General features: G+C 39.4%; 1 protein-coding gene across 4 annotated transcripts in view; it reads left to right on the forward strand.

Annotated features, from left to right (window-relative positions):
• Positions 1-20,947, forward strand: part of IGF2BP2 (insulin like growth factor 2 mRNA binding protein 2) — a 157,718-nt gene that overhangs the window by 100,521 nt on the left and 36,250 nt on the right. For all 4 annotated transcript variants that reach the window (XM_019840016.3, XM_019840017.3, XM_011286035.4 and 1 more), the window contains exons 3-5: positions 14,203-14,251; positions 15,357-15,408; positions 18,959-19,022. In XM_019840016.3, coding sequence (XP_019695575.1) covers positions 14,203-14,251; positions 15,357-15,408; positions 18,959-19,022 — 165 coding nt within the window. The remainder of the gene's footprint in view (positions 1-14,202; positions 14,252-15,356; positions 15,409-18,958; positions 19,023-20,947) is intronic.

Raw genomic sequence — 20,947 nt, forward strand, 5'->3', positions numbered from 1 at the left:
CCAGGCAAAGGAAGAAGCAGGGTCCTGGGGTGGGGGGTGGGGTGGGGGGCAATGCTGGGCTGCATCCAGGGAAGGGGAAAGAAATGGGGAAAGGAATTTGAAGCTGTGGTTGCAGGACCTCCTATGGCCACCTGCTGAGTCAGGTAGGTTGTTCACCTTTATTCAAGTCAGGTGTTGAAGCCTCTGTGCCACTTCCCACTGATGGATCCTGCTGGGGCCCACCCAGCCAATGGTGCTGGCTTAAGAGGAAGTGATGAAAAGTCAGGAACCAACCGAGACAGATGCTCTGTTTACAGTCTTTGTAAAACAGGGAACTCAGAAGAGAGTGAATCAGCAGCTGGAAAGAGTTCTGTGTTTAAGTGCCAGAGACGTTAACCCTGTCATGCACATTCATTCGTTCATTCATTAAGTTTACGGAACGACTCCTGTACAGGCCACCAGGCTAGAAGCTGTGGCTGTGCAGGGGTAGTGATAGGGTGCGCACAGTTGAGGAAGGATACAGTTCACAAATCTTGCGTTTCTGTTAGCACTCCTGGGAAAAGTTCTCTGTGCAAAAATCTAGCCTCTCAAAATTGGTTATAAATCAAATTTGTGTATTTGAAGTTTTCTCCCTGCTCATTTGTTTCATTTCAGAATTGATGTAAGGTGATCACAAAATGAATCCTTTTTAAAATAAGAGCAATTTATACATTCTTTCCCTAGTTCATTCATATGTTTTTATTTTTTTTTAAGCTCTGCATTTTCTTTTCTTTTTTTCTTTAATGTTTATTTTTGAGAGAGAGAGAGAAAGACAGCATGAACGGGGGAGGGGCAGAGAGAAAGGAAGACACAGAATCCGAAGCAGGCTCCAGGCTCTGAGCTGTCAGCACAGAGCCCAATGCAGTGCTCGAACTCACAGACTGTGAGATCATGACCTGAGCTGAAGTCAGATGCTCAACCCCCTGAGCTACCCAGGGTCCCCTCATTCATATGTGTTAAAGTTGACTAGGTTTAAAAAGCAAATTGCATTCTATTCAAATCATGTAATTTTAAGAGCTAGTGATTTTCCTTTCTTTTTTCATCAGTACTTTATGAGATACCAGTTGGTCACTGATTTTTTTTTTTCCTTTGTATCCTGTGAACTGTGTTTGTCTTTTTATTGACATGTGTGAAAAGTTGGTTTTCTTACTTCTCTCCCAATTTTGATACAAACTTTTCCCATGACCTTTTTTTATCTTCTCCAGAGCATCCTTTTGTATAGCAGAGAAAACTTTAGTGGGTCCAGTACCATGGGGACTGCAGGTACAGCTGCAATGAAGAATACTGTGCAGAAATAGGTGCTTAAAAATACTTGGTTACTTCTAGCTAAACCCTAAAAAATTTAAGTTAGCAAAAAGCAGAATTAGCCTTTTTCCTTAACTGTTTTAGATCAAGGCACCAGCTTTAAAGTGCTTTCTTGTTTTGTTGAAATTAAGTTGAGAGTCCTAAGGCTTGCTGGGGTCAGTGTTGTCTCCTTTTTACTCTCTAGAACCTAAGCATCATGAGGATATTGGTTGTTGTTGTTTGCTAATATAATGCAGAACCTAAGACAAATGCTTGGCATACAACAGGTGTTCAGTGAACATTTGCTAAATGACTTTGGAAAACTTTTAACTTTAATCTTAGAAATTACCCTGTTCTCCAAAATTGGATAAGATGTCGTCTATTTAATCTCCTGTCAGAACATTGGATAGGGGTGGTTTGGATTGCTCACACCATCCCATCCCCCAGTGTAGGTGAGAGGTTACTTTTTTTTTTTTTTTTTTTTAATATTTTTTAAGTTTATTTTTAAGAGAGAGTGTGTGTGAGCAGGGCAGGGGCAGAGAGAGGGGGGGAAAGAGGATCCAAAGCAGGCTCTGTGCTGACAGCAGAGAGCCGTATGTGGAGCTCGAACTCACAGACTATGAGATCATGACCCGAGCCGGAGGCAGACACTTTACCAACTGAGCCACCCAGGCTCCCCGTGAGATGTTACTCTTGTGTGAGATGGTGAATCCTACTTGCTTTGCAAGGCAGGGGGAGGGAATTCCTTTGTGAGGGAGGAATATGTGACTTGGCTGACCCTTTCCTGCCTTTCTCTGCTTATTGGGATTTAGGGCTATAGTGGAGATGAATTTAATTTTTCTTAATCATCATCATGACTATAATGAAATGATCAAAGTCTTTTATAACTGCTGGGAATAATTCCTTCTTTTCAGAAGTAAAATGTTATTGGTTTATCACTCATTCCCAGACTTTGAGGACTCAGAACTTCTGGCTTGAATTTTTGTGTTAATTGTGAAACTGTTTCTTCGGTAAGTCAAGGCATGCTGACGCATTTCTTGTCTTGAGGGTAAAAACACCACCTCTATGTGAGTCATTACATCTAATCACGGGAAATGTATGTAGTGGCTACTGTGTTAGGAAATATCTTGTCCTATATTTTTCGGTCAGCAGCCTATTGCATTGAGTCGATGAGCATAAACTGGAGTGGGCAAAAAACCAAGTGGCTTGGTTGAAGACCAGTCAGTGTCTTCAGTAAGCACATATTCCTCTTATAGTTGGAAGTTAGAATATGGGATGGAGTGAGCCAGGAAAAAGAAGCCAGCTGTCAGCAACAAATGCTTCTGGTGAATTTGCTGATTGCTGAGCACCTGCTGTGTTCCAGATGTTGCTTTGGCTGTGGAGGGGAGAAAAAACGAAAAAGGACCAGGTAGGAAGGAAGGAAGGAGCGGGACAGATTGGTGTGCTGTTTGGAAAACTAACGAAAGCAGTTATTGAAAATGGGTTGAAGAGTTGCTGGAAGGATGTCACAGTTGTGGGTGACGAAGCATGTGGCTCCCTTTGCCTTTACAAAGATGATTTTGTGTTTACCATGCACCACACAAGGCAAACATTTATATACTCAGATTATAACTTGTGTTGCATCGTGTTTATGTATATCATTTATCTTGGCTCAAATTATGATGTGTAAATATGTGTTTTTTACCCTGGTTAGTCTTAATTACAGATAATGAGTTTGAGGGCCTTGGAAAGAGTAACTAATCACTTCTGTAGAAACACAGTTTGGTTTTGTTAACTGGAATCTCCATCACAGCCGAATGAAAATATTAAGGAAAATCCTTACTCTGTTTAGATCTTGAAAAGCTGGAAGTTGGTGTGCAGAGTTTTAGTTCACAAACACTTAGCCTTACCCTCTCAAAATCTCACCTTCCTGAATTCAAATTCATGTTTGTACTCTGGCACGCATAAAAGTTCTAGCCTTCTGAGGACCTTGTCTCCCTGTCTGGGATCCACTCCGCCTTTCCCCATACAGCAATCTGTATTTGGGAGAGGGTTCTCAAGCTTTATCATGCCTCACGAGGTTCAGCACAGCCCTGGATTTGGCCAGTGTTACTAAGCAAAACTATGAGGCAGATCTCTCCTATACTTAGTCCCACCCTCAGGCCTTTACAAAGAGGTATGTATGGCTCCCAGCCATGGGCCAAGAGACCCTGACTGTCAACCAGGAGTCAGCTGACCTGGTGAAAGAGTTTACTAGGTAATGCCTTTGTTACCTTTTCTGAAAGGTGTTTGTATGTAAGTAAATTCTTTTGAGGAGCAAAGAGTGAGCAGCTTTGGTGAAGTTTTCAAAATAATCCTTCCTAGAGGAGGTGTTTTTGGTCAGAGTCTATAGCGAGGTTGACACTGAATGGGAAAGGCTAGATAGAAGTCCAATCCTAAGACCCATTTTCCTAGAATTTGCCTGAAAAGGCATATCTTGTCCGAAATTCATTGCTCTGTGTGTGTGTGTGTGTGTGTGTGTGTGTGTGTGTGCATATATATATATATGTAAATGTGTGTGTGTATATACACGTGTTATATACACACACACACACATACACATATACATACATATACATAAAGTGTAAATTTTGTTACTGGTGAATCAACAATTCCAAAGTGATGTTTTAGGAACAAAGATTTAAACTTGCAGAGCACAAGTCAAAAATATCACTCCCTACCTGTGAGATGTAGACAGGGCACTCATCAACTCCTCAGTTTACTTATCTGAAAAATGGGGATAGCAATGCGTACTTCATGTAGGGAGTGGTAAGGCTTAAATGAGACACTTATTAGAATCCGTTAAGGTAAGTCGTAGTGGTGGTTTGAGGATAGCTTCTTGCTAAAAATACCGTGATGAATGTTTCCGGTGTACCTCTGAACCTTTATTAGACTTCCCTAAATAAAATAACTTGTATGAGGAAGAAGTAGTGTTCAGTGAAGCACATGGAGAAGTTCTGGTAAAACTGGAGCTAAATCTATTTTTTTTTCTCTGTCATGTCACAAAATGAATTAAGGAGGGAGATGGTAGATGGGAAAGATGGTATTATCTGTAGGAAATTGTGCACAAACCTTGATAAGAGCGGGTCACAATTTTCCTGTGTTGTTTTTGTTTTCATTTTATTTTAATTTCCTAAAGAAGTTTTTGGCAAAGAAAAATACTAGTTTCTCCCCAAATAATTATTTAGATTTTTTTTCTCTTTCTTTAGTTCAAATCGTTCTACTCTTTGCCACCATTCCTGTAAAAGGAGCCCCTTTGCCAAAAAGTGAATATGAATCAAAAGAGACAAAGTTTTAGATATTGGCTTCTTTTTTTTTTTTTTTTTTTAAGTTTATCTATTTACTTTGAGAGAAAGCAGGAGGGGCAGAGAGAGAGGGAAAGAGAATCCCAAGCAGACTCCGTGCTGTCAGTGCATAGCCGGATGCAGGGCTCGAATTCATGAGCCATGAGATCATGACCTGATCCTAAACCAAGAGTCTCAGACACTTAACCAACTAGGCCACCCAGGCACCCCTTGACTTCCTTTTTACAGAGCTAAAATATCGAATTTCTGAGAAATCTGGTTGTCTGCTTTACTAGAACAGTATATGGTCATTACAGCGTACATAGTAAATCCTGCTGATTCCTTTTTTTTTTTTTTAAGATTTGATTTTTAAGTAATCTCTACACCCAACGTGGGGCACAAACCCACAACCTCAAGATCAAGAGTTGCATGTTCCACTGACTGACGGAGCCAGCCAGGTCCCCCATACTGATTCCTTTTAACAGGAGATTATTTTAACCTTACAATTTCCAGAGCATTTGTAGAATCCTGCAATTGAAATGAAACTTAATGATCTTTTAGTGCAAATTACACTCACTGTACCGCTTCCCAGTGGGGGAATTACTTCACCATCTTGCCCAGGAATAGCAGTCTGGCCAGTCTTCTCATGAACATCTAATCATCATAAATCATCCCATTCACTCTTCTCTTTCCCCTTCTCCCTGTTTCAACAACAATTAAGAATCCCCAGTGTTTTCCTCAAAAGGGATATCTGGAATTGTGTTAGCAACTTCTTAAAAAGTCAAGGCCTTTCTATAAGCCTAGTAGACTGGTTAGGAGGGTGTAGGAGATTGAGTTACAAAGTCTTGGGCTACTGCTTACCATATTCACTGACTTTTGTCCTGTTCAGACAGTGGACTTTTCATGAGCTCCTGCCTCTGAATGTCAGGAAGCATGAGTATGTTGGGGCCGCTTGGGGATTTATGGTTTTGTGGACTTGAGTTTATAGAGGAAAGGAAGTTGTCAGCTTTATAACTGCAGTTCTTCTGGCTCAAAACCCTTTGCAGTAGGTCACCACAATAATACCTGATTTAATCTTTTTATGATTTGGCCCATAACACTGTTAATACTCATAAAGACTTTGATCACATAATTTTTCTTCCTAAAAAATCCCTAAACTTTTTTTTTCACTTTTTAGCAGTTTGTATATTGAAAGCATCGTTTTCTGATAGCTATTATAATACATTTATTTTAGATCCCATAGAGGCAAAGGCAATTATTCTTAATAATTTTGTAACAAAGTGACTAAACAATTTGTTTAATTGACTTTTTAATCATTCCCTGTCCCCTGCCTGTGTGTGTGTGTGTGTGTGTGTGTGTGTGTGTGTGTGAGAGAGAGAGAGAGAGAGAGAGACAGACAGACAGACAGAGACAGAGACAGAGACAAAGAGGGGGATTTAAGTGACAGTTGGGTAGAGGATTGGACTTGGCTATCTCTGGTGATTCATTTGCTTCCCTGAGCAGCCCTAGGTCCTAGTTCAGCTTAGCAGAGAATATCCTTGTACAGACTGTGCAGAAGTTCTAAGTTTAAGGTTTAAACACATACTAATGAGTGCATGGGATACAGCACTATACTGACTATAGCACTATATGCTGGGGGAGGGCAACAGGAGAATCATAGTGGGTTTAGTCTTAGCTCTCCCACAGTCCTTGGAGTTGGTTAGCATACTTGCCACTCCATAGGTAATCCATGGTGCTCTAATTTCCCTCCAAGGTGAGGACTGTGTGTCATCTGATGGCACCCAGAATGGCTATGGAAACAGATGGGACCTAGTTAGGTAGAATTCTTCATTGAACCCCACAGAACTCTTTCATAGGACTCTACTTTCCATGTTGCCTCTTTTGCCCACAGTTTACCTGGGGATTCTCTAGTCTCTAGATGACCTAATTTTCAAATGGAACCTGAGATCTTATAAGCTGGGTTCTCACATTTGTGTTAACTTTGTTCTCCACTCAAGTCCCCATCATGGTTAAGGCTTGGGTTAGAGTTCCCAAGGTGGCTGATCAGACTTGTGGCTCATTACCATATACCATTATCCTCTGCACATACAAGCATGTGTTTTACCCCCAATATAAGTAAAATGGTTAAACTTTTTTTACCCCCCAAATAGAGGTAAAATGGTTCTTCATAATCACAGAAATTCCATGACAATTAAATATGATTGTATTTCCCAAGTGCTTGGCCACTTGTTTTTAAGCTACAAATTCTACCACACAAAATAATTTCTGCCAGGCTATTGAAATTTATAACACTGGACATCTAGTTTATCTGAAATTCACTCAAGTTGGAACTTTCTATTTCCTCTGGGTATCTACACTACAAAGATAATAACATTTATAAAAGGTATTCTGAGGCACTTAGATGTTGAAAAGCTCTATATACCATGAACCAGGTCAGTTAGAATTAGATGAGCTGGGGTTAAGTGTATTTTGTTTTGTAGTTAAGATTTGATAGTCTGTACGTGTATACTGCAATCACTGATTAACCAGAATATAGAATTAGAGTAGCCAAGTTCCCCAAGGAAAGAGGCCGAGCTTCTTTCCTTTTCTCATCCTAAGTGCTTGCTTGAATTATGAGAGTGGGAAATTCTAAATTCCTAAATCCCAAAGCCACTAGGGAAGACCCTGTTTGTCTACATTGCTCTGCTTGACTATGGGTCTTGCTCTGCTTTTGATTAAAATGAAAAAGAAAAAAGTCAAAACCGTGCTCCTTACTGCCCTCTTTACTCTTGTTCCCCTGTCCCCCTTGGTTTTTGGATCTCTTTATTCTCTTTTAATCTAGAGCAATGTTTGGATTTTTTATGACATTGACATTTTGACAAGTCCAGACTAGTTGTCTCCTAGAAGATTTCATATTGTTTCCTTTGCATTGCTCTTTTTTTGTATAGTACTTTTTTTACGGTGGTAAAAAATACATAACAAAATTTGCTCTTTTAGCCGTTTTTAAGTGTACAGCTCAGCAGCATTAAGAACACTGATGGTGTTGGGGGCGCCAGGGTGGCTCAATCAGTTGAGCGGCCAACTTCGGCTCGGGTCATGATCTCATGGTCCATGAGTTCGAGCCCCGCGTCGGGCTCTGTGCTGACAACTCCGAGCCTGGAGCCTGTTTCAGATTCTGTGTCTCCCTCTCTCTGACCCTCCCCCATTCATGCTCTGTCTCTCTCTGTCTCAAAAATAAATAAACGTTAAAAAAAAATAAAAAAACAAAACAAAACACTGATGGTGTTGTACAACCATCGCCACTATTTTCAGAACTTTTTCATCATCCCAAGCAGGAACTCTGTACCAGTAAATACTAACTATCTGTTCCCTCTTCCCCCAACCCACTGATCTAGATCTAATTAACTTAGCCAGTATAAAAGTCTGGGTGGATTGTCTTAAAATTGGTAAAAATCCAAAACATTCCTTCATGTGAAAAAAAAGTTAAAAGGAAATAAATAGAAGACCTTAACAGATGGGGCACCTGGGTAGCTCAGTCGGGTGAGTGGCTGACTCTTGACTTAGGCTCAGATCAGGATCTCATGGTCATGAGATCGAGTCCTGATTCAGGCTCTGCACTGGGCATGGAGCCTGTTTAAAATTCTCTCTTTCCTTCTGCCCTTGCCCTGCTTGTCTCCTCTCTCTCTTTCTCTCTTTCTCTCCCTCTCTCCCTCCCTCCCTCCCTCCCTCTCAAACAAACAAACAAAAAAACCAAAACAGACCCTAACAGATTAACTTTAGTGTATGTACTGCTGAAGCAGCCACACTAACAGGTTAACTTTAAAAAGCAGTGCATAGAATACAGTTTTGATATGTGCTACAACATGGATGAACCTTGAAAACATTATGTGAACTGTCATAAGCCAAACTCAAGAGGACAAATACTGTATGATTCCACTTACTGAGATATCTAGAATAGGCAAATTCTTTAGTCCTGTTTTTTTTTTTTTTCAACGTTTATTTTTTTGGGACAGAGAGAGACAGAGCATGAACGGGGGAGGGGCAGAGAGAGAGGGAGACACAGAATCGGAAACAGGCTCCAGGCTCTGAGCCATCAGCCCAGAGCCTGACACGGGGCTCGAACTCACGGACCATGAGATCGTGACCTGGCTGAAGTCGACGCTTAACCGACTGCGCCACCCAGGCGCCCCTAGTCCTGTTTTTAAGGTAGACTGAAGGCGTCAAAAGCATGCATATAAACTGCAGGTGTAACATACTACTTTTGATGAAGGGAGAAGTGCATAAAGTTTGGGCAGTTTGGCAACATAAAGAGATGGGGAAGGAGACAGTAACTGGGTCGTGAAAGGGAATTTGGATGTGGTGACAGGGAGTCAAAAAAGGCAAGAGTAACCAGTCATATTTGCTGGGTGGCTCAGTCGGTTAAGCATCTGACTCTTGATTTCAGCTCAGGTCATGATCTTGTGGTTTGTGAGCTCGAGCCCCACTCGGGCTCTGTGTTGATGGCATGGAGCCTGCTTGGGATTCTCTCTCTCTTCCTGTCTCTCTGCTCCTCTCCTACTCACTCTTTCTCTGTCTCTCAAAAATAAATAAACTTAAAAAAAGAAAAAGAAAAAGTCAGTCAGTCACTGGCAGCCCAGGAGGGCTGGCTGGGAGAGGAAGGAGTGCAGTACTGGAAGACAGGCCAGCTAGGAAGCTGCTGTAATGCTTCTGGGCAGTGAAGATGAGAAACATCATTATGTGTGTTTAGGGAAGGTTGATTTCTTTTTTAAAATAAAGGAACTGTGAGATTATTCCTTTTTTTTTAAGAAACAAAATTATTTTCTTAAAACCAATGATTTTTCCTGAGTTATTGTGTATGTTTGGCTTCTTAAAGCAGGGCATACTTTTATGGATTTCAAAAGGGAAGGAGGGTAAAGAACCCTTCCCTCTTCTCTTGACTACCTGGCACAGGAGAAATAAACAGTTGGCCTTCCGGGGTGGGGTCAGGGGGATCCACGTCATAGGCATGCTACAGCCAGCATTAGGAGTGCTTTTCCCAGCCCTGGGGTGCCATGTTCTGCTTTTACACTAGACACTTGGCCTCATGCTGGACCAAAGACTAGTAAATAAAGAGCTTGTCCTTGAGGAAATTACCATCAAGCAGAAGGTTGGTGGGGGAACATGACAGCCCCAGCAGAAAAATAATTACAGCAGAGAGTGAGCTGTTATAAAAGCTGAAGAGTGCAGGGGCGCCTGGGTGGCGCAGTCGGTTAAGCGTCCGACTTCAGCCAGGTCACGATCTCGCGGTCCGTGAGTTCGAGCCCCGCGTCGGGCTCTGGGCTGATGGCTCGGAGCCTGGAGCCTGTTTCCGATTCTGTGTCTCCCTCTCTCTCTGCCCCTCCCCCATTCATGCTCTGTCTCTCTCTGTCCCAAAAATAAATAAACGTTGAAAAAAAAATTAAAAAAAAAAAAAGCTGAAGAGTGCAGAGGAGACAGTTCTGCCTGGAGACGCCCTGGAAGCCTCTGCACATGTGAGCGGGGTTTGAAGGACATGTGGAAGTCCCTCCCTGGGGGCTGAAGGGGACAAGCATCCCTGGCCCCTGAGAAGGAGGCATAGCATCCAGATCACGCTGTGGAAGTTAGCAGAACTCACAGGTCCTGCCCACTCCTGATCCTGAAAGATAATAGCTCAGGATAATCTTCCCAGTTACCTAAGGATCAGTGTAATTGGTTCTCCTATAGTGATCTCCAGTTCCTTTTTCAGTTCTCAGTTCTTTTTCTTTCTTTCCATTCAGACCTAAGATTAGAGATGCCACACACTAGCTTTTTTAGGGATTATTTCTCCTGGAATTGTGATTAACGAACATTCCAGTTCCTGAACTGATTGCCTGGTGTGCATTCTTTACATGAGGCATTAAGGGAAACATTATTGTTTCAGACCCAGTTAGTTAGGATTTGCAGTAATCTGGATCAGACAGAGTTTGATGGCTTATACATTAGGAACAGAGTTTGCTAAATAAATTAATATTCTGTTAAATACGATTTCAAGAATACCTAACCTAGTTATGGAAAAAGTGAGGTGTTTGGTTTTTGTTCTTTCCTTTTTTTTAATTTAGTAGGTTCTAGTATACTTTTCAAAAATAAATCTTGTATATTCATTAAAGCAGACTTAGTAGGAGTTTTAATTGTTAATTTTTTAAAGCAAGTAAGGCATGAGTACATTCTCGTTTTTTAAAAAAATGACAGAAGTAGCTAAAATTACAAGTATATGTCCCCTTTCACCAACTGCCTGTACCTTCCTTTTTTTATGCATTTACAAGCACACACATTTAATAGCATGTTGTATGTTTTGTGCACTTAAAAAACATGATCTGCCTTGGGCACCTGGGTGGTTCAGCCAGTTAAGCGTCCAACTTCAGCTCACATAATAATCTCACAGGTTCGTGAGTTTGAGCCCCACATCAGGCTCTCTGCTGTTAGCACAGAACCTATTTCAGATCCTCTGTCCCCTCTCTCTCTACCCCTCCCCTGCTTACACTGTCTCTCAAAAATAAACATTAAAAACATTAAAAAAACCAAGATCTTCCTAATCTATAATTAGCTCTTTTCTTACAACGGCATGCAGTGGATGGTTCCTTATGACCGTGCCTATATGTCGACCTCATTTTTTTTTTTTTTTAAGTAATCTGTACACCCAACATGAGGCTTGAACTCAAGACCCAGAGATCAAGAGTTGGATGCTCTACCGACTGAGCCAGCCAGGCACCCCTGCTTCATTCTTTTTAAAAGGTGTATAATGTTCCATCTTGTGGCTGTCCTGTGATTCATTTATTCATTTCCCTGTTGGTCAGTATTTAGATTGTTTGCCATCTTTGCCGTCACAAACAATGCTATGGTTGTCTTTTTTCAAATCTTTGTGTTTATGAATGAGTTTCTTCCAGTAAGACTTATATACTAGTAAATTCTTGGTTAGTATTTAGAGTTGATGTTTATATTTGGAGATTAAAAAAAATATTTTTCTTTAGAAATATTCAATTTCGTAAAGATATTTATGAATGACATATCGGATAAAGGGCTAGCATCCAGAATCTATAAAGAACTCCCCAAACTCCACACCCGAAAAGCAAATAATCCAGTGAAGAAATGGGCAGAAGACATGAATAGACACACTTTTCCAAAGAAGACATCCAGATGGCCAACAAACACATGAAACGATGGACAACGTCACTCATCATTAGGGAAATACAAATCAAAGACACACTGAGATACCACCTCACACCGGTCAGAGTGGCTAAAGTGAACAAATTAGGAAACTATGGATGCTGGCGAGGATGTGGAGAAACGGGAACACTCTTGCACTGCTGATGGGAATGCAAACTGGTGCAGCCGCTCTGGAAAACACTGTGGAGGTTCTTCAAAAAAACAAAAATAGAATTACCCTATGACCCAGCAATAGCACTGCTAGGAATTTACCCAAGGGATACAGGAGTGCTGATGCATAGGGGGATATGTACCCCACTGTTTACAGCAGCACTTTTCAACAGTAGCCAAATTATGGAAAGAGCCTAAATGTCCATCAACTGATGAATGGATAAAGAAGATGTGATTCATATATACAATGGAATACTACTTAGCAATGAGAAAGAATGAAATCCTGCCATTTGCAGCAGCGTGGATGAAACCTGGAGGGTATTATGCTACGTGAAATAAGTCAGAGAAAGACATACAGTTTTCACTCATATGTGGATCTTGAGAAACTTAACAGAAGTCTATGGGGGAGGGGAAGGGGGGAAAATAGTTACAGAGAGGGAGGGAGGCAAACCATAAGAGACTCTTAAATACAGAGAACAAACTGAGGGTTGAAGGGAATGGGGGAGAGGGGACATGGGTGATGGACATTGAGGAGGGCACTTGTTGGGATGAACACTGGGTTTTGTATGTAAGCCAATTTGACAATAAATTATATTTAAAAGAAGTATTCAATTTCTTGCAAATTCTGATGTCTTTTCTGTAAATAGACTTATGACATCTTCTGTGGAGCATTCCGTTGAGCCACTACATGGGATAGTGTCAGCAGTTTTATTGTGAACTATTTGCCAAAGGCAGTGTCAGGAAAGGGACTTCATAGCGTAGAGGTAGAAATTAGTTCTTGGTTCATCTTCCTCCTTCCTATCCTGATACCAGATTAGAGGTTCTGTAGACTGGCTTGCCCTGTAGTAAAGCATGAATGCACTCTCATTTTTTAAAAATTAGAAGTACCGTGTAGGATCTAGAACATAGAAGTGCCCCGCCTTTGCATTCAATAAAAACCATGAGAAAACCGGAGCCCCTGATTTACTTGATTGTTTGTTTTCTTGTTTCCTCTGTGTACCTCTCTTTCTTTTCCTCTCTGCATGAATTGTTAACATTTCTTTCTGGGGCTGTTGCCCAGATTAAAGCCGTGGAAAAACTTGTGGCTGTGTGTAGTTCCTATTTGGTACCTCTGACACCAGAAAAAAAGAAAAAGTAATGGCAGATACACTTTTGCCATTACATCCCTTTTCTTACAATGCCCCAAAATGGATATTTAGGGGAATCAGATGTCAAGTCCTTCCATTAAAATATACCTCTCTAATATTTAAATGCTGATTTGTGTTTTCTTTCTAGGATCTGACATATTCTTAAAAGATAGAAAAATTCTTATGCTTCCATTTCTTTCCTTTTCCTGTGTAATTTTAATGTTTACTTAAAAACAAGAAACAATCTAAATCACTTAGTTATTAGACCAGCAGGATGTCCCAGAAAAACAGAAAAATCCTCTGACTAAAAAGGTGAAAGAAGGCCCAAGGGGGATGGGTTGAATGCACTTTGGTACCTCCACATAATATAAAATAGAATGAAGGCTCTGTCAGCATGGGAAGATCTCCAGGATTATACTGTTCAGGTGAAAAAATCATGCAGAGAGTTTGTAGAATATGTAAATATTTCTGTAAGAGAGGGGGAGAAATAAGAATTTATATTTGCATTTGCTATTATTTGCATAAAGAAACTGAAGAGTACACGAGTGATAAGTAAAAGTGTTTATTTCTGGTAAAGGAAGGGAGTGGGTGGGAGTAAGACTTTTTCTAGCACACCTTTTTATAGTGTTCTAATTTTTAAATTATTACTGTATTACTTATTCAAAGATAAAAGTAATTTTCGAAAGCAAGTTTTACATTATTAGGTAAAGGGTGAACTAAATCTGACCTCATTTAAGTCCACTATTTATGTGACCTCACGTGTCACATTGGAGCCTTAGTACCCACTGGGGTAGGGTCAGTTGCAGGACCATCTATTTTGGGGAGGAAGGTACTAAATTCTATAATTAGAATCTGTATGGTAATTTAGGTTCTAACTGCTTTGGCAAGAAATTGAAAAGGCACATCTGTATTTAAGCTGTTTCACTTAGCATATTCACTCTTGTTGGGTTTATTCTTTTTTTCCCCAAAGTAATTGAAAACCTTAAAACATGATGCTCATGAGTCACAGCCGGAATCTCTTGCCGATGCCTCAGTAAATACAGTGAGAAAGTGAACTCAAACTATGGTCTTGAGACATTTTGTCATTTGCTGAAGTCTGTGTCCTAGAGAAAGTGTTATAGTCTGAGCTTTCATTTCTACAGGAGCAGGAAAATTCAGATCCGAAACATCCCTCCTCACCTGCAGTGGGAGGTAAGCCAGTGTCACCTGTGTGTTTACCGTCTTCCTGCCCTCCATCCTCATCTTCCTTTTTAATAGGTCAGCAAAACCGCTTTCCCTCTGTGAGTTCCCTGGGGAATTAGAGGTCCTCATACCTCTCCACAAAGCTCCTGCATGCTCTGTCTTCCTTTTTCAGTATCCTAATGTATGTGATCTGTCACAACTTCAGGGTTATGTTCGTCTCTTTTTTGTTGTGCAAGATGTGTGCTTTGAGCCCTCCTGTTCTGTCTTCTCAGGCACCAAGCACTGACAAACTATGAAACAAAATGTATACCTGGTTTGTGATTTTTCGGTCATGATTTTGTAAAAGACTTTTTACCTTTCCAAATTATGATTTTGGAAAAATAAAATCAGTGGAAACCCAATAAAAATAGAAGATTGTTAGTTTGAGTAGGTTTTTTGTTGATTGTGAATGAGTTGCTATGAGTAATAGTGAAGATACAGTTTCAGAGTTGTAAAACTTCTTATAAGATTGCTACCTTAAAATTCAAGAAGACAGAATGTGAGGAGTGGCCTCATTGCATTATTTAAAAACAAACTGCCCCAATGTTTATTTCCAACCCAAACAAAATCAAAACAGCCTTAAAGGAAATAGAATGTTTTGTCTGACATTTTTATTACTTAAAAAAATCCTTTATTATGGAAAATTTCAAAGTAAAAAAAATATATATATCCCACTGCTTTGTAAAATAAGGAGATCCCTAGAGAAAAACAGAAGGAAGAATGGTTAAAACTTGTAAGAAGGGCAAGCAAACCTTGTCCTTTATTCTGCTTGTCCTAAAGCATTGTGCCCCAACCATCACGATGGATGTGATTGTTAACAGTAAGACTCTGAAATTCTGCTGTGTCACCTTAGTGGACAGATTACTTGAGAGCTAATAACCAAGTGCAAGTCCCATATATTTATTCATTTTTAACTGTTTTGATGGAAGACCTGAAATATCAATTTAGTTAGATTATTCCTGTAACTGTCCTTGGTTTGTTTTCGTTCGTTTGCTGGGAGATATCACTATACTATTTTTGTGTGTGTGAGTACAATCTTATCTTCCTGTTCTGACATGGGATCTCTCTTTTTCAGGTGCTGGATGGACTTTTGGCCCAGTATGGGACAGTGGAGAATGTAGAACAAGGTATTAAGTGAGCAAATTAGCCTATTGAATTTTGAGTGGGATTGTTATCTGTTATAGGCTGGGTCAACTCCAAAGACAAATAGTAAATTCAAATTCTTTTGAAACAAGCTTTCTCTGTTAGAGATATTCAGATCTTTTTATCCATATCTATAAAATTTATTGTTTCAAAGAATATGACTTTCAGGTTTGGTTTATGTATAAAGTATATATATATATATATATATATTCTGTTAATGTGCTCTCAAACACTGTCAGGCTGGGGTAAGCTTAATTCACTTGGAAGTAATTGAATTTATGCTGTCACAGTTTTCCTTTTCCTGGCTAAGAACAACAGATCACTAGTGTCTTAGACTGAGTGTTTCTCAAGGAGTAGGACTCCTATACCAGAATCTCCCACAGTGCTTATGAAAATGCACATTCCTGGGGTTCACCATAAACTGACAAAGTAAGACTGTTTGGGGCAAGAGTTGATGAATCTGTATTTTAAACAAGCACCCCCAACTGATTTTTGTGTGTACTCAAGTTTGAGAGCCACAGGCTTAGGACATCAGTGTTGGACATCCACAGAAAATATATACCCTTCTTTCTGCTGCTCTCGCTTATATCATCTAAAACATGAAATGCGATGATTTTAAACAGTAAAAAGTTTTTCTTTAAAAAGTTTATCTTTTTAAAGAAATTGATACCTCACATAGCTCTTTAAGAGTCCCCGAAAAGTAGATTCCAAGCTCCTGATGTGGCAAGCAGTAACATGTGATAAAGATTTTTTTCTTTTGGCCTAAAAAGCAGAATGTGAATGCAGTTATTTACTGACTGTGAAGCCCTGGGAAAAGTCACTTAACCCTCACTGACTCAGTTTCCACATGTATAAAAGGGGGAGAATAAATTCTATCCCTTCTATATCACTGAGTAGTTGTGGCATCCAAAGTGAACCTGTATAAAAATTTGTAGGCAACAGAGTCCTATATAATCTCAAGGGATTGTTAGGATTCACTTGGGAATGAATAATCACAGAGAACCAATTGTCTGATATGCAGTCTGTTCTATCTGCCAGTATAATTAAAGTAATCATTTTAAAGTAGTAATTATTCAGCTGTTCTCCACTCCATGAATATTAAAAATATTATTATTCAATTTCATGCTGCTGACTGCCCATGCCCAAAGGTGAAGGGAAAGAGCTCAGAAAGAAGACATGATTTACAAGGATTCTGTTTCTCAGTTCTTGTTATTTCCCTCAACATGGAGAAGAAGACATTCTAATAAGGATTGGATGTAGTAGGCAAGATGGCCTCACAGACATGAGCCTGTAAAAGTTACTAGCTAAGACAATCTTATAAATTCAGGACACTGCCATGCGAGGAGGAAATACTGCAGGTCCCTGGGGCAGTGACAGCTCCTAGTGCACCTGTGCCCTGGAGACCATCCAGTTTCCAGCCGCCTCACAACTACAGGATAGAAGTGTTGGGCTTTTGTTTTGTTTTGTTTCATAGGTGATTCCTGATTCAGCAGGAAAATATTTTCAGTAGAGTTTTAAGAAACTTTTTAGAGCTTTTATGTCCAGCGAAATAAATTATTCGAATGGAGCTCAGTTCTTTCCAGAATCACAGAACTGTCTGATTTCCTGAAGACAAAGGTCTTTGAATAACAGAATATGACTAAGAAGTGAGAACAAAATCTGAGAATCTGAGAATCCTAGTGGATAGATTTATTCAGGAGGTTCAAAGCCATCCCTTTCTCCCTTTCTGGGAGTCGACAACCTCATCTGGAGCACTAGAAAGCAGCAAATAGGAACCCTCTGGTACATTCTGTGTGTCAGCACTGAGAGAGGACGGTTGTGGGCTACTCATCCCCTGTTTTGCACTGTGAGAACTTCTCTGGGTAAGTGTGAATGAGAGGCAGCAAGAACACTCCCGGGCAGAGCCGGGCTGGGCTCAGCATTTATGACGTGTAAATCTCAACATCACCTCTTTCCTGAAGACTGTGCATCCCTTCCCTTTGAAGGTTGCAGCTATTTTGAAGTTACTGAATAAACAATATTTTTGACTGTGGTCTTTAACCTCTTTGAGAGTCTTACGGAGATTATAAACCAGAAAAATTCATCCATCCATCCACACATTTGAATCTTTGGTTGTGGTGGAGGTGGGGGGAGGAGGAGGTGTTCGTGAAGGTGGTGGTGGTGGTGGTGGTGTGAGGTTATAAAATTTCTGAAGCTCTAACATGGATCCAAATTAGGAATCCCTATACTACAAGGTTTTATTATTACTTGGAAAGCAGCTTTATCATGGTTTTCTTGAATTAACTCTATCATTAACTTAATATGGTTAACTCCAAGTCTCCCAGTAGCTTCAATATTTTTTTAAAAAATTTTTAGTATTTTATTTATTTTTGAGAGAGAGAGAGAGAGCAGGGAAGGGTCAGAGAGAGAGGGAGACACAGATTCTGAAACAGGCTCCAGGCTCTGAGCTGTCAGCACAGAGCCGGATGCAGGGCTTGAACTTGTGAACATTGGGATCATGACCTGAGCCAGAGTCAGACACTTAACCAATTGAACCACTCAGGTGCCCCATAGCTTAAGTGTTTTTTAAAGGGAGGATCTGACTTAGTCATAGCTACTTGTTTTGGGGAAAAACAGAATTTTTGGTTTAAGTTTACTGGCTTAGATTGAGAAAGTTTTATCTTGACTTCTGAATTTATTTTTAACTTCTGATTTTGGAAGAAGAGGCAATTACGAACCAAGATAAGCCAGCTCACAAGAGTTTTATATTAGCCACTCTTAGAGTTGGTGTTCTCTCTTTCAACCAAATGACTTACAACTTTTCTTTATTTATTATACAGTTACTAATTTAACTCAGTCATGGAGCTCAGTCAAAGGGAAACAAAAATATTAATAATTCTACTTTAGGAATAAATGAAGAATTAAAATACTTTCTTATTTTATATGTATATCCAGTTATTTAAAAATAAATGCAAACATAACAGACTTCTACCTTGATGGTGGTACAATAAATTGACATAAACTTTTAGGAAAGTAATCTGAAAATATGCATTAAGAAGCATTATGTTCCATTACCATTATGTTATTTTTCTTCATGATTTAGCCTAAAAAAGTAATTCAGAAGAGAACACAATTCAAATGATATTTGCAGTAAAGCTGATTTTTAGCAACACGACTTAGAATAGCAAATATTGGGAATAACTCATTTGTCAACAATTGAGGAATGGCTTGTCAAAAATCATGGCACAATTACTAAAATTTTGTGTAGACATTAGAAATGGAAAATACAAACATAATGAGCATATACATATGCACATGCAGTGGTATTATAAGTGAAAATACAGCTTTGAGCTGTATATACAGTTGATTACAGATATGTATATACAATTGATTACTATTTATGAATGCACATGAATAAAGATAGAGATTCAAATACTGTGGAGTTAGGGTGATGAGTTTTTTGTGCATTCTTCTCTAAAGTTAGTCTGTTTACATTGAGCCAGAGGGTGCCAGCTTTTTTTTTCTATGACAGTATAGTTTTTGCTTCTTTCCTAGTCAACACAGACACAGAAACTGCTGTTGTCAACGTCACATATGCAACAAGAGAAGAAGCAAAAATGTAAGTGGATTTGGGCTTCTTTCCTTTTAAATTTTTGGAGGGTTGTCTTTGAATTCCAAAAAGATGCCTACCTTTGACCTGCCTGAGGAGCCTCAGGGCATCTGTGCATGCCTTTGATGTGTCAGTGGAGCTTAGGGCATTTATAATGGGATGGCTGTTTGTTGGTTGTACAGAGACTTTATCGTGAAAAATGTTGAGCCTTGGCATCAAAACTGAGGTGGGACCTGTGTCTGGACATGGTCACGAATAGAGGCACCAGCTCTGTGACGTTCTGTCCTTGGTCCCTGTTGACCACAGAGCTTTTACCTGGAGCTTCCTCCATGCAGTATGAGGAAGAAGCACAAGCCTGTTTCTGTCCACACTTGGTGAAGAGATCATGAAACACCCATTTTTCCTCTGTGTAATATTAAAAAGGGGACCCATCCCCATGACATCAGCAACAGGGGGAATTGTCTGGGAGTGGTTAGTCAAAGATCACCTGGCTTGGGTTCTCATTCCTAACCTCCATTTACTTCCTAGTCCCCATGCATGAGTACCTTGTTTCAATGATGGTTAATTTTGAGGTTGGCAATTAATGGACATGGGATTGAGTTTTTAAAACAACTACAAGAAAACAAGTTCCTTTTTGTAGGAGGTCCTTAAAGTGAAATACCTGTCAGGTCATTGTAACTACAGTTATGGTCACACATGTTTCATGCATATGGCATAACCTTGGTTCTACACCCCAGAATTATAGTTTTATTTATTTTTCAAGGTTTCAGCACACATGAAGACATATTTAACCCATCCTCATACCACTAGTCTTTAAGAAGTTAATTTTGCATTGAAAAAGGCAATAGATCATTTGCTGTTGACTTTAGCCACACACATATAAGCAAGATATATACCAGGAACTCACCTTTAGAGTTTGTATCCAGCTGCCACTTAGGTAGGACCTCCCATAGGTGATATTACTTTGTTGCTTTTATTGAATTCAAAGGTGCTGCTTTGTAATAAATTCACAAACACTAAACATTAATATAGTAGAATAGCATTGTTGTTTTCACATATTGCCAGAAAGCTTATGAAAAAAATGTTCTACTTCTATATAATTTTAAAAATTCAATAGTGGGATATCATTTATTCCCTATCAAATTGATAAATAATTTTAAATAATACTCCAGTTTTGAAGACTCAAGAAACAAATGCTGTCTTAACTGCTATGGGATAGTAAGTGTTGAAACCTTTACAGAAGCACACTGAGGGGTACTTAATATTGGAATTCTGCATTCTTTCTGACCCAGAAATTCCAGTAGGAATTTGTCCTGTGTGCAGCTGTAGTTGCAAAAATGCCCACGACACTTAATAATAGATAAATAAAAAATTTTATTATGACATAATAAAAGATTGGATATAGATATATATCTAACGATAGGGAATGAGTTGCAAAAACTATGATAAATCAATAGTGTTAAACAGCCAGTAAAAATTAAATTGCAGGACATTTAGTGACTTGGAAAATGTTTAGTGTTAACTCTTTTTTAAAGATTAGAAAATAGTATATGTAATATTAATCCTTGTTTATAAATGATAATTATATTTAAGAAAAAGATACAGGATGGACTAGGATTTTTTTCTAATCTGTACTTAACCATTTCTGAATTTTCAGTGATAAATATGTATTATGATCAAGCTGAGAAAAAAAGTGAGTCATAATTTTATACTAGTACTTACAAAGAGTTTTTGATGAGGAGGATACAGCCTCAGGCAGTGGAAAAAAAGCAGAATGCATAGTTGTGTATCAAGTCTGACCAGGCCTATATTTTGTGATAATTTAACTGTTAACCATCAGCTCTGAGGGAGCAAAGCAGGCACCTGCCTTGCTCACCAGGTTCTCCTCAAGGAGTAGTGCTGCTCACGTAGGCAACTAGGAAAGCAGACTGATT

Source organism: Felis catus, chromosome C2 (assembly GCF_018350175.1).
Source record: "Felis catus isolate Fca126 chromosome C2, F.catus_Fca126_mat1.0, whole genome shotgun sequence".
NCBI lineage: Eukaryota > Metazoa > Chordata > Mammalia > Carnivora > Felidae > Felis > Felis catus.